The sequence below is a fragment of the Misgurnus anguillicaudatus genome, chromosome 1, assembly GCF_027580225.2.
Source record: "Misgurnus anguillicaudatus chromosome 1, ASM2758022v2, whole genome shotgun sequence".
In the NCBI taxonomy this organism is placed as follows: domain Eukaryota; kingdom Metazoa; phylum Chordata; class Actinopteri; order Cypriniformes; family Cobitidae; genus Misgurnus; species Misgurnus anguillicaudatus.
This window is the reverse complement of record NC_073337.2, coordinates 17398034-17413254: the sequence shown is the minus strand read 5'-3', so window position 1 is coordinate 17413254 and position 15221 is coordinate 17398034. Positions and strand designations below refer to the sequence as shown.

General features: G+C 37.3%; 1 protein-coding gene across 3 annotated transcripts in view; it reads right to left on the bottom strand.

The window, feature by feature from the left end:
- Positions 1-15221, bottom strand: part of lin7a (lin-7 homolog A (C. elegans)) — a 48350-nt gene that overhangs the window by 25744 nt on the left and 7385 nt on the right. For 2 of the 3 annotated variants that reach the window (XM_073867402.1, XM_073867398.1), the window contains exon 2: positions 8895-9013. In XM_073867402.1, the coding sequence (XP_073723503.1) occupies positions 8895-9013 (119 nt within the window). Of the gene's footprint in view, positions 1-8894; positions 9014-9672; positions 9696-15221 lie in introns of those variants that run through there. The other variant, XM_073867404.1, reaches the window with a different exon arrangement.

Genomic DNA, 15221 nt, shown 5'->3' with positions numbered 1-15221 from the left:
CATGGAAGTCGCCATCATGTTTCTACAGTAGGCCTAAACGGACAAACTCTTTTATAGAGAGCATTGTTGTCTCAGATGATGACGTGTTTGTCCGGTGGCAGCTACCGTAGCTTGTCTATGCATTACAAAAGGGAGGAGTGAGCTGTGGACTGAGCCGTTGGTTGCAATTCACAATCTCACTAATAGATGTCGCTAAAAATCTACACACAACACTTTTAACCCGCAAACTGGCGCAATCCCATGAGCGGGACACCTAAGTTTACTTAAATTTTTTTCGTGTAAGTGTTAATCTATCACAACAAACTATATATTGTTAAAAAGGTCTAAGAATGTAGTTTTCATATTTCAAAACCTTTTAGTAGTAATAATAATGCAGTAACTGTAATTTATTAATTTGTGACAAGAGTATGCAGCAAACCTCACAGCAGACCAACACAAACCTCAGTTTTTTGATACTTTTATGAATACTATATTGCATTTTTTTATTTATTACAAATAAATGTAACACTTCTGTAAAAACTTTAAAGTGTCTTCTTTAAAACAAGACCAAAATTAGGCTTCTAGACCAAAAAAATGCCAGAGTTATATTAATTTGAAGGTGTACAACACCTTTTCACCACCCCCCACTGGCTGCGCCAGTTAAAAACACAACATACTCCTAAAATGGAAAAAGCATTTTCTTATGCCAGTGACATTATGTTTAGATTTGTCTGTCTGTAGATCTGTTTTAACACTACATTTCCATTGAAGCCGCATCTCACTGGCATCACTATTGAAAATAAAGGTGCTACACGATGCCATAGATAGAAGAACCGTTTTTGGCTGATGGTTCCATAAAGAACCTTTAACATCCAATTAACCTTTCTGTTTCACAAAACATTATTTGTATAAGACAAAAAGATAAATGATTCACTATAAAATGTGGGTTAATGGGTTAAGATTTAAATATCAATCAAAATCAAATCTCCTCCCCTCCTCGAAATGATCTCTCTTTACTTGTGGTCCCACTGCGCAAAGTGACATTGGAATGACGTCTTTTTCATGAAATTTTTGGACGTCCGAATCTGGTCCATAAAAGGGGTTGTTTTGTAACGCCAGGCGACGTCTTTTTGTTGACGTCTTCTGCACGTCTAAAGGTTGACATCCGTAGGACCCCCGTGTAAGAAAAATAGACATGAAAAAAGCGAAAATAGATGATTGTCTCTGCAGTTCACCCATCCATTGCAACACCAAAACACTTTAGTCATTTCATGCTGGCTGCAGGATTCGAACTACCGATCTCTGGGTTACACGCAAGTCTCGCTAACCACTCGGCCACCCGGCCATATCTTCACATTGTATATTAGGCACACTTATTGCATTCATACCATGAACTCAACATTATGAGAATATGTGACAATATTTTCATGTTAAATTGTTAGTATGATCATTTACTTTTAATATAACAAACTACGCATTTAATTACAGATTTTTAATTGTACATTTAGATGAATTTGTATATAATTCAAGAAAGCAGCTTAGCTTAGCTTAGCTGGTGACTGACGTATTCCTGTGAGCGGAGTTTATAAAAAAACTGTTCTAGTGACATCATTAAAGCAGGAAGTAGAGGACTGTAGTCCAAACCAGCCGTTCACTGACGGCTTTGAAAAGGGAAATCTGTTAAAGAAAATGTATCGCCTAGCAATGAACTTTGATCTTTATTATTTTACAGGTATTATTTATGCTATTATAGCAACATTACTCTTGGGTTTAAAAGATGGGATCAGAAAGAACGTGACCTTTAAAGTGTATTTTTTAGAACCTTTGACTGGTTCTTCTGTGGCAACACTGTGAAAAAGACCTTTTCTAGCACCTGTATTTTAAGTGTATATATATATATATATATTACAATTAATTTGAATCTAGAATTTCAAAATGAAGTGACATGCACTATATTCACGATCATGGGAAACAATGCATCACATGCTTCAGTGATGATTCTTGTGCACAGTGGATTGAAAACAAGATTGTTATGACAGCTGCCTTAACTCAGCAGGTCAAATTATTTCCTCTGAGGGTTTAAGAAGAAAGCTTCATAAAATCTTTGCTTTGGAATCTCGAAACAACCTTCCTGTTAGCCTCAAATTATTGGTTAATACACTTTTATCCAAAATGACTTCTATTTATTCTATACATTTCTTCACCAGTATGTGTTTACCCTGGAATCGGACTCATGACTTTTGTGGTGTTAATGTAAAGTGCTACCAATTGAGCTACAGGAACACTAGGCAGTAAAATAAAAAATATTCAGCAGCACCAAAGTAGATCATATCTGTCAGAACATCACTGCAAAATGATGGCATCTCTATTGAGTGGAGCCACATCTTATAATTTGATGGTGGCTTAAATATACCCTGTACAACAGCTCCTCAACATCTCTTAAGGATCTGATATTGAGGAAACAGGCCTTTCTTTCCATCTCTAAATCCAGTCTCAGCTCACTTCTGGTTTCTCAAGGGAGCTCATTTTTTCTCTCCACACACAGTGTGTTAGGTTGGCTTTCATTAACTCACATCTGTTTTGTCTTAGTGGAAACTACACACACAGGTGTATTGCACCTGACTCATTTTTTCTTTGCTAAACATTGGAAAAATCCTGCTCACGGGCCGGAACGATGTGCTTCCTGTAACCATGGAGCTGTGTCTGATGAGAGATAAAGAGAGATGAAGAGAGTAGGGAAAAGGACTTCATACTCTCATTTGAAACACTTCTCTCTTCTCTTGAACGTTCACAAAGTACAAAATGGTGACTGAAAATCTTTTCTTTTGTAGATAATAGTTTATACCACTTTCACAAACAGACTACAATACAGGGCATAGAAGCCTTTGTATCTGCCACTTTGGCATACATATGAACGAGGAATAAAATAGACCCAGAAAGTCTTTATTTGTATAATAGTAGTATTATCTGCCACTTTTCTGGCACCTTCACAAATGAGGTACAAAATAGGGCCAGAAAGGTTTTTTCATTTTGTCTGACACTTTCATAAATAGGATAAATTTCTCTATCTAGAAATATCTAATAGTTTTTAAAATACTGTAGATCCCACAGGACACCATATTTGTGGAGAGCTTTCTCTGTCTTTCCATGGTGTCTTCCTGGTGCCGACAACAATGTTGGATTAGCTGTAAGATTTCTCATTAGCAAATTCATTCTTACGTAATTTTAAATAAAAGTAATAATCAGAAACATGATCGACATACACCTAAAAAATGTTGGGTTGTTTTAACCCATAGTTCGGTCCAATATTTGGACAAACCCAACAGTTAGGTTGTTTGGACGCAAACGCTGGGTTGTTTCGACGCAAACGCTGGGTTGTTTCAACGCAAACACTGGGTTGTTTCGGCTTAAATGCTGGGTTGTTTCTAGGTTGCTGAGTTGTTTCAACGCAAATGCTGGGATGTTTCGACGCAAATGCTGGGTTGTTTGGACGCAAACACTGGGTTGTTTGGACCCAAACGATGGGTTGCTTCGACGCAAACGCTGGGTTGTTTCAACCCAAACGCTGGGTTGTTTCAACCCAAATCCTGGGTTTTTTCGACGCAAATTATGTGTTGTTTCTGGGTTGCTGGGCTGTTTCAAAGCAAATACTGGGATGTTTGGATGCAAACGCTGGGTTGTTTCGACGCAAACAATGGGTTGTTTGGCACAAAAACGCTGGGTTGTTTCGACGCAAACGCTGGGTTGTTTCAACCCAAATCCTGTTTTTTTACGCAAATTATGTGTTGTTTCTGGGTTGCTGGGCTGTTTCAAAGCAAATACTGGGAGGTTTGGACGCAAATGCTGGGTTATTTGGACGCAAACACTGGGTTGTTTGGACGCAAACGCTGGGTTGTTTGGACCCAAACACTGAGTTGTTTCAATGCAAACGCTGGGTTGTTTGGACACGAACGCTGGGTTGTTTCTGGGTTGTTTCGACGCAAACGCCGGGTTGTTTGGACGCAAACGCTGGGTTGTTTCGACGCAAACGCTGGATCGTTTGGACGCAAACGCTGGATTGTTTGGACGCAAACGCTGGGTTGTTTTGACGCAAACGCTGGGTTGTTTTGACGCAAACGCTGGGTTGTTTGGACGCTAACGCTGAGTTGTTTGGACACTAACGCTGAGTTGTTTGGATGCGAACGCTGGGTTGTTTGGATGCGAACGCTGGGTTGTTTGAACCCAAACGCTGGGTTGTTTGGACGCAATCGCTGGGCTGTTTGGACGCAAACGCTGGGCTGTTTGGATGCAAACTCTGGGTTGTTTGGACGCAAACTCTGGGTTGTTTGGACGCAAACTCTGGGTTGTTTGGACGCAAACGCTGGGTTGTTTGGACCCAAACACTGAGTTGTTTCAATGCAAACGCTGGGTTGTTTGGACACGAACGCTGGGTTGTTTCTGGGTTGTTTCGACGCAAACGCCGGGTTGTTTGGACGCAAACGCTGGGTTGTTTCGACGCAAACGCTGGATCGTTTGGACGCAAACGCTGGATTGTTTGGACGCAAACGCTGGGTTGTTTTGATTCAAACGCTGGATTGTTTGGACGCAAACGCTGGGTTGTTTTGACGCAAACGCTGGGTTGTTTGGACGCTAACGCTGAGTTGTTTGGACACTAACGCTGAGTTGTTTGGATGCGAACGCTGGGTTGTTTGAACCCGAACGCTGGGTTGTTTGGACTCAATCGCTGGGTTGTTTGGACGCAAACGCTGGGTTGTTTGGACGCAAACTCTGGGTTGTTTGGACGCAAACTCTGGGTTGTTTGGACGCAAACTCTGGGTTGTTTGGACGCAAACTCTGGGTTGTTTGGACGCAAACTCTGGGTTGTTTCGACCCAAATGCTGGGTGGGTTGTTTCGACGCAAATGCTGAGTGGGTTGTTTTGACGCACATGCTGGGTGGGTTGTTTTGACGCAAATGCTGGGTGCATTGTTTCGATGCAAATGCTGGGTTGTTTGGGCACAAATGCTGGGCTGTTTTGACGCAAATGCTGGGTTGCTTCAAAGAAAATGCTGGGTTCTTTCGATGCAAATGCTTGGTTCTTTCAACCCATAGTTAAAACAGCATAGGGTTATTTATAACCCATATACAATTCCTTAAATATTTGTCCATATTTGACCCAACTATGGGTTCAAACAACCCATCATTTTTAGAGTGTAGCTGTAATATAGGACTGACTGATGTCTATGCAGTAAATAAGCATTTTGTTTGTATTCATGAACAAATAAAGCTGTCTCAAGTTTTAGCTCTCAAGATAAGCAGGCATACTTAATCTTTAAAGACGCACAATTTTTGTGAAAAAATGACATGGAGAGAAATATATTCCCATGAGCCCACAATAAACAATAAAAAATTTTGGTGCGTTTCTCATACAAAGCTATTTTTATTCTGTAAAGACAAAGACTTATTTATGTTTAATGTTCATTTAACTTTTGAACAAACTGTTTCCAGTAAATAAAATACATTTAAATCTACAGTAAGTTACTGGCAAACAGCTGCATAACTACAGCAATTCTTTACACTGAGGGTACAGCCCTAGTGACAGCTGGCGTACATATTTCAACCATTTTTTTGACAGTGCATAAGGTTTTTATAAACCTCCTTTAGCAGTGTCTTTTATTTTTATCACATGGTTAAGTAAAGTTGACGACACAATTAAATAGTCACTGATAGTTGAGGTCTTCAAGTGATCCATGTCTTTCTGCTTTCATTGCTAACTTTGCTCCTGCCACTGCGGATGCTGTAAATGAAATGGACGCCATGACGTGCGGGTGTCTTCACACACCTCTTTACGGGATGCAGAGACAGATTGCACCATATGATTGCTGCAATTGCAACCGGGAGCAAGCTTCGGCAAAACTTTGGACCTGATGGATGCTGGGACTGTGAATTAATGTCTTGCTGAAAGTTTTATTACATTAATGCACTGTTCTCGTGGTGGATACGTACTATGATGCTACAAAGACAAAAAGTGATTAATAATTCATCTGTTGCATCATCTGACGTCTAGCTCGATACAATGATTCTTGTATGCAGTATAAAGCCTGTCTCTACAGATGTTTTGGCACACTTTATCAGATAGAGTTACGGGTGTATCCGTCACAGACAGTACAAGCTGTCTGATGCACAAATAAGGCTGATGTTTTCTCAAAATCACAGGCTGCAATCTGATTGGCTAGCCAACACATTTTGGTGTTGTATAAAAAATAACAAAATAACAAAAAATAACTCAGATATTCAGAACCAAATTATTCTTGCACACTGTTTCAAAATATACAACCGTACAGTACGGTACAGTCTACATATTCAGCCCACTAATGACAAAGAGCACAGATGTGGTGTCATAAAAAAGGTAGCATATAATCATTCTTGTAATAATAAATTAAAACAGCATAATTAACATAATCTCTCTCATTTTTTTCTGCCTGTGCTACACAGCGCCCACACACACCTACACTGGAAAAAGCACTTCCACCAGGATGATGCTAAAACTCACTTAGGCAATATTGTGCACAAGAGTCTGTCAGTGAGATTAAATATTTCTAGCTATTTAATAGTGGTTTACAGCATTCAAGCATTGAAATTGATGATAGGGACATTCTTAAGCCACCAGGTGATAAGGATGTCGCCCTGGATCTGTACTTAAAATCAATGTGTCTGAGGTCAACTTCAATCAGTAGTCCCTTTCACATATACAGTCTTTAACAGATCATATGTCACCAGTAAGAGAGGTTGTAAGATTACCAGTAATTTACTGGTAAGCGCTATGTATGAACAGAGAATAAGGATTACCGGCATTTAAAACGGATGACGTCAGAACGCGCTAACAGCTTCGGGCCAATAACGTGTAATCAGGATTACAATTACAGGTAAAACAATTACATAATCACCAAAAATCTCAATTTCAGCTGTCCGTGCAGTGGTGAATCAAGGATTTTAAATTTGATAAGCTGACGTGTCCTTTAGCTATTCGTTTTAGATTTTTTTACTAACAACATAACTTTAAAATTATATAAATATTGGGTTTTGGATGTTTTGAATTTATCATGCAGCTGCTTCACAGAGAGTTATGAAAAAATTTAAAAACTTTAATGTAAAATCTATTAAACAACAATATTAACCGCCATTACAATATCAAGATGAATAATTGTCAATTAAAATTTTTGTCATAATTGCGCAACACTACAGCCACCATTCCCTGTTATCTCTGCCTGACAGGTACAAGCGATTAGACCAGTGACGCAAACCTGTCCCTTACATCAAGCTCGGATGATGCTTAGATACCATACCATAATTGAACTTTGACCTATATCCTAATATGAGACCCGGTCTGTCAAATAAAGTCTTATCATTTAATTAGCAATTTAATAGTTATAGTAGCCATAAAAATAATGAAAAGTGTGTCTTTATTGTAAATGATAGGTTTTAAGATACAGTACTTAATTTTAATTTATAACACTGAAATTAATGATTTCAAATACTGAAATGAATGTGTTTATTAACTGCGCTTTATTATTTTGCACAAAAATACTAGAAGTTGGCTTCTTAAACCTTGATTTTAATCTTTGACATGGCTTTGCTCAGTCAGTATTATAGATGTCAAGGTTTACAGAATGCTTTTTACAAGATGATTATGTTGGATGTTGACGGTAATGACTTGAGTTTGGTTTTTAAAGATTGTGTCATATATATAGTACTGTGCAAAAGTCTAGGCCACCACCACCAGACTTGTTGTTTTGAAAAGTTTTAATGTCCATCCATATTTATTTTTCACTCTTTTTATTAAGATACAAACAGAAAATACAGGAAATATGTAAAAAATATAAAATAAAAATGTTCATGACTTAATGTCTTTACGCATCGTCTGTGTTTAGTGTGACCTCTCTTGGCACTTAACACATCTTAGTGTTTTTAAGCAGAATTAAGAAAAAATACTAATTTCTTTAAAATTAGAAATTAGGATTTAATTTTATTTAGGTTTAAGAGATCCTTCAGTTTCCTGCTATTGCTCAAGTGGAAGGGGAGTTTATCCTAAAAACTTGACACATCAGTTAACATTTTTATACAGTTTTGAATACTACATACACATTTCCTGTATTTTCTGGATGTATTCTATTAATAAAACTGAGAAATAATTATGTATGATCATTATAACATTGCAAAAACAACAAATCTAATTCTGGCATGGAGGCCTAAGACTTTTGAAGTGTTTTAAAGTGTTAATTCTAGCAGCAAAAAGTCTCCCTGTATTTTAGTTTCCCATTCCAAATGTAAAGACACAAATGTGAATAAATAAATGTCAAAACGGCATATGGAAAACTAATGTTTTTTCTTCTTATCCTGTTGTTTTTATCTGAATGATTTATTACTTAAGGATCACAACGGCACTTAACAAAATGTCTATGCCCTTTATCAAATAAAAATATGCATAAACTTTATATGGTAATCTCTAAAAAGCACAGAAAGTACTGAACCATAACAGTAGGTCATACAATTTGTGCCTTGTATTTTTTGAACCCATATGATAGATGTTATTCAATAATTTTTTTTTTTTTTTTTTGCTTTTTGCCCACATTCTTAAATTGCTTTTTCACACTGAAAACTCAAGATGTTCCATAAATGACTCATTTCATTCTGTTACTCACATATTAGTTATTGTACGGCTCCAGTATAAACTAGAATATGATTAATGAATTGTACTTTTCCTTTCTACTTTCATTGTGTAAAACTGTAAGTCCAAAACTTTCAAATTTTTCTTTTTGGCTTCGAGTCAAATGACTTTAAACTGACATGATAGTAAATAATGACAGAAATTATTTGATACCCGTCAAATCCAACACAGAGAAAACAGCAAAGCTCATTATAAATCATGTGACCCACCTCTCTAATGGCTGTGCAGAACTCGCTCTGTAGGACCTTCTTCAGGGACTGCAGCTTGTGACCTGGGACGTCACCTGACTCCTGTAATTTTTCCAGCAACTCAATCGCCCTGGCAACATCTGGGAGACAAAGGAAGCACAGATGTGTTAGGATAAATGAGAGATCCAGTGATTGAATGGTTACGTTAGCGGCAAAGGGCAGGGAAAGGTTTTGGAGCCGCAGCGAATCGATTGGCAGGATAACAGAAATAGACTCGCTGAAGGGCAGAGAGACTGGCGAAACCAATCAAAGCATTTTTTACATGGAGCAAAAGAAACAATCCACGGCCGGTCCCTCTCCATTTACCAGGTATAGAGCTCAGAGACCTTCATTGGGGTCAGTTGTGACATGACATGTTAAAAATGAAAGGGTTTAAAACAGAGGATTGATGAAGATGATGATGCACCTGTAAATATTTTATTATTTTACCACTTAGACAAAAGTACATAATCTAGATGTAGTTTTACACATCCCTCTTACTGAGGATCCCATTATAAATAGCTGAGGCTCTGGTCACATTTCTTTTTTTTTGTATGCAAAAGCAAACATGTGGCTAATTGTGCTCGTACATCTTTGTGAAAAATGACACCTCTTACACGCAATGTGCAAATGTTCAGTGTGAAAAATGAGTAAGATACTACTAAACCCTGTTTAACAACCAGACACAGTGTCGTAGACCTTTTAATATTTAACATCAGAACACTGTTGTTCATACACAGAAGAGCAAAATGGGCCATACCTTGACAGAAAGGAATAAAACCAATCCCTATGAGACAGGGGAAGCAGACACCAAAGCTATTACAGCCTGAAGGCTCATGGGAAAACAACAAAGGAAAGAATTTCAGCAAAATCTCAGGTCACTATTACAAATCAAAAAGAGGGCTGCAACCTTTTGCTTGCATTTTCAATTGCAAATTTATTTTGTCCTCTGAAATACTACTCAGATTCAAACTCTTCTGTTGGTAAAGCAGATTTGATTTGATTAACGGTCAGACGGCTATATATAACAAAGCTGTGTCCTGGGATGTCCCACTTGGCCACAGCGCAGAGCTGTCCGTGAAATGTTTCTATGACATTGATCACTCTTGTTTCCATCAAACGTCAGATAAAATTGATGACCGCAGCTCTAGCTGAAACATTTAACACGGGCAATAAATAAACTGGCTCCAAGCTGATTTCCGACCTCTCAAATTGCAAAAATTGATGACTTGGCTGAGTTAAGATACAAGAAACCGATTGAAACAGCAGGAAAGTGGTTTTATGGTGGTGTATTCTTTGTGAAACATGGCTCATATATAAAATAAATATCTGAATTGTGCAGCAGACTTTGTAAAATAAGGAAAAATTGCTTCCTATAAGCTCTGTCACAAAATCCTACACTAAGACTCAGAATTTCGCTTAGGGAAGCACAGATACTAATAAAATGTATACTTTGTAAGTGACTGTAAGTCACTTTTGATTAAAGCATTAAAGGGGACACATCATGAAAATCTGACTATGTGTAAAATAACAACCCAGTATCTTAGTTTTGGTAAACCATTATCTGCAAGCATGTGAAAAAATAGCTCATTGAAATTTGCTTCCTGTTGTGATGTCGGAAGCGGATAATACCACCTGCTTAATCTGCACTATCCAACCACGGCACTGCCATTTAGTGCAGAGATCACCTCATTTGCATTTAAAGGGCACACCCAAAAAAGGCACAGTTTTCCTTACACCTACAAAGTGGCAATTTTAACAAGCTATAATAAATTATCTATATGTTATTTTGAGCTAAAACATTGTACTCTGTAAACACCAAAGATTTATTTAACATCTTTAAAAAAGTCTTTTGAAATGTCCCCTTTAATATTTATCTCACTTTGACTACCATATTGAATGAAGTTTTTTATTAAGCTTGTTGCAATGCATTATAACTGTGAAGGATATCTGTAAAGGATATTTGTGATGTTGCCATAGAATTTAGCCAATAAGTCAGCGCCAGAAGCCCAATGGCGACCGGAGTTCGTTTTCCATCTCAAAGGTCTTTTGCTTATCCCACTACTACCCTATCTCCACCCAACGCTTAACTTAATGCCAATTATCCTGCCTCAATAAATGCTTTAAAGGCCTTAAAATATACCTAAAAATGAAAAGAATTTGGACAATAGAATGGAGAATTATCACTTAGACAACCTACTATTATTTTATTTTTATAGTATAACAAGATTTTTTTTCAGTATGGTGAAGCTGTTATTACTGGCTGTTTCTGTAAAGAGGAAAATCCGGATTCATGTGTGTCTGTGCAGTAATGAGAAGATTTTAACATTCCCATGTCCTGTTAGTCATACTCCCATCCCTCCCATTATTTTTTTTTAAATGTCAGAAGATGACCATAGATGATCTTTTACCTTCTTGTTTCCAGTCATTGTTTTTTTCAGACTTATTATCCTGTTTTGTCTATTTATTATGATATTTTTCATTCTGTTCTCACTCCAATTTATTTTCAACTTTAACATGGTGAACATTTCAGAGACACCAATTTCACAAGACTTTTTAAGATGTCAAATAAAACTTTGGTGTCCCCAAAGTACATGTGTGAAATTTAATCTCAAAATACCATATAGATCAATTATTAAAGCATGTTAAAATTGCCACTTTGTAGATGTGTGCAAAAAGATGTGTCCTTTAAAATGCAAATTAGCTGATCTCTGCACTAAATAGCAGTGCCGTGGTTGGATAGTGCAGATTAAGTGGCGATATTATCCCCTTCTGACATCACAACGGGAGCCAAATTTCAGCTATTTTTTCACATGCTTGAAGAGAATGGTTCACCAAGTTTCTGGGTTGATCTTTTTCACATTTTCTATGTTGATAGAAGCACTGGGGGCCCAATTATAGCACTTAAACATGGAAAAAGTCTGATTTTCAGACTTTAAGGATAAAATTCATAAAAAGTTCAAGTCATAGCAATCACTTCAATATTAATGCAGAGAGAACATTTCTGATCAATCCTTCATATTCAAAGTTGCTATTTTTCAAGTACAATTTTATTATACTATGATTTAGGTGTTCGATTTAAGTGATCAGATTAACTCGCCATATTTAATCTAATAACTTTGTTCCTACATCCGCTTGTCTGTTGGTCCTGGAATATTATAGGTCAATGGAGAAATACAAATATACATGAATGTGGTGATGCTTAGGGTTACAGCGTGTCCTAACTAGATGCGACACGATATGAATCCAGCATTGGTTAATTTGTCTGTCCATCTGGAACACGATAAAAGGGCATAACACAACACAGTCAATCACAAAACACAGCCAATCAGAACAGTTTTGCTCTATTTGCATTTGTTATTTTTTTGCTCTCTCGTACTGCAGATGAGGAGTGCACACACATGTACACAAACACATTCCTCTGTTTTTATGGCTTTCCTTTTGCAACTCGATGGATTTGTTATATATTTCTGCTTTTAAACATCTATAACCATGTTTGGACAAGAAGTTTGGAGCTGTCAGTCGAGATGTCATAGAAATAGAAACTGTTTTTAAAACAGAAATGTCGCAGCATCGCAGATGGTTACAGTAGGACAAAAACTCTGATTAAAATGGAAAGATAGCTTTTATTGCATTGTGTAGTGTCTAGCTAGGACACGGTGTTAGGGGTGATGCATTTGTTTGGAATATGAAGCGTTTGGGTTCATATAATTCAGTCTATTCAAACTTTTATTACTATTACCAAATTCTTTATTTTTATTATTAATTATATATTTTAAATATGATAAAAAATTATTCTTTTAACTATTAAATATACTTGTTTATACACATTTAGCATTTTGTTTGGTGTGTTTGCAGGGGAAATATTCCTGCTTTCACTCACACTCACATGTCATAAATATTAATGATAACTGCATTGACTATTTAGCCAAACATTATAAAACATATTCTGCATTGGCGCTATGAACAATGATATTCAGGATTTTATAAAGAGGGCATGTGGTTGGAGGTGTCTAATACAGTGTTCCTGTAGCTCAATTGGTAGATCATTACGCTAACAGCACCACGATATTAGGTTATATCCCACAATCTAATATAATGTGTAGCTTGAATGCACTCTAAGTCGCTATGGATAACAGTGTCTGCCAAATGCATAAAATCTAAAACATACAGCGACTGAGTCTAACAGAAGTCGGCAATGCGACTGCGATTGCTTCCAGCACTTTTACAGTACTACTGTGGTAAAAACAAGCTCTTGTTTATATGTCTATGTGGTGTTTTTAATATGCAACCATGTGCAAATTCATCATTCAAAACCATTGCTGAGTATTTTATCCATAATATTTGAGTTTTCCAAAGACATCTCATTCCCACCATTTGAAATCGACTTGGTTTGATACGTCACAAACATTTAAACTCACACATGCTGAACTCACATGTAGTGTGTAATAGTCTAACCTGTTAACATCAGGGCTAAAAACAAATAGTGCTGCAAACGTGCAATTCGCATTGTGTATATGTGAAACAGGACTTGGCAGTTATGTGTGTGAAACGCTGAAACTACAGAAATTAGCATCTATTTATGCGTACAAAAGGTGGGAGGAGGAAACTAATTCGCATATTCATATCCATGGTCCAAGCTGTGTGATTGAGTAGAGGTGGAGACTAATTTGCATATTCATAGATCCGCATCTAAACTAAATAAGGGAATTACATTCGAGCTGTTTTAAAGCATATCGAAATTACTGTCACAGGAAAAACTTTTACATATGCTATATGATGCTCAAAGATGAGTTTTAAGTAATAAAATTATCGACTGCAGGGAGGCATAAGTATATTGCGCTTCTATTCTGCAACCTTAGGGAAAGAAATAATGTCTAATGTCTTATTAACTGTCCAAAGATCAGTTACCATAATGTCATTTGGTGGGTATAGTTACTTATAAAAATAAATGGAGTGGTTAATGCATTCAGAGCTAGTTAACGACTATCTTTGAAAGAGCACAAGGCAACATTTTGAAGATAAACTTATCCATTAACAAAGTTATACAATAAAAAGGCTTCTAAAAGCATTTCATGCTCCCTCCTCACGTACCGCTATTGCAGATAGGATTAATTTTCCATGGTGCCTTGGGTTTTCTTTTGGATTTCTGTGAACATGACCTACTGTAGACTCGGTTCATTAATACAGGTCTCATCCCAAATAAAACCATTTTGCACGATTCCAAAGCTTGTGGTTTTAGATTTGCATGGTGGCAGCTCAAGGCCTTGTGTAAATCTCGCCTGATCTACATGGGTTATGGTTTATAAACGGGTCATTTCATAGGCTGCTATACACACTATCGATTGGTACATGGAGACTACTATGGGCAGCATTAGGACCTACAAATGCATTGGCGATAGAGTTAAAAAGTTGAACACATATGTATCTTTTCTCACAACTCAGAAACAAGCCAGGTCGATTGCGTAATTTGCCGCCTTCGGATATTCTGCCCACACGGGGCTGCCTGCCCACATGGATCTGTGAGTAAGACACTGGGGCAATAACAGCAAGGGGAGCGAGGATTCAGCCTTGTAATCTATCACAATGCACTCGGTGTATGTGACCTGGCTCTCCATTAAAACCACTGTAGCCTTCAGCAGCACAGCTAGCGATGGGATTACCATGACCTTCTTTTTTAAACAAACATACTCTGGATTTGGACTACTAACAACAGCAACACTTAGACAAGGGATGTGCACGACTAGTCGAATATTCGATCTGGAATAATTATTCGAAAAAAAGATGCTAGATGCTATTGAACAGGTTTTTCATGCGTCAAGGTTAATGCATATACATAAAAATTCATTTGTATGTATTTCTAACTTTTTTGGCCATTAAAGTCACACACAGCAAAATCACTAGTGTTAAAGGTGGGGTGCATGATCTCTGAAAGCCAATGTTGATTATTGAAATCACCTAAACAAACACACTCCTACCTCAATAAAATCTGGACCTTTTTTGATAGACCCGCCCCACATAAGCAACCCACACTCTCAGAAATAAAAGTACAAAAGTTATCACTGGGACAGTACCCTTTCAAAAAGGTACACCTTTGTACCCCAAACGTGCATATTAGTCCTTCAAAGATACATATTGGCAGTTCAAAGATACATATTTGTACCTAAATGGTACATATGAGGGTACTGCCCCAGTGACAGCGTTGTACCTTTATTTTTGACAGTGCAGGGAAACGATGTCGGTTAGTAGACACGCCTCTTACTGCTGATTGGCTACAAGTGTATTTTGGTACTCGGCCTGACTCCCTTT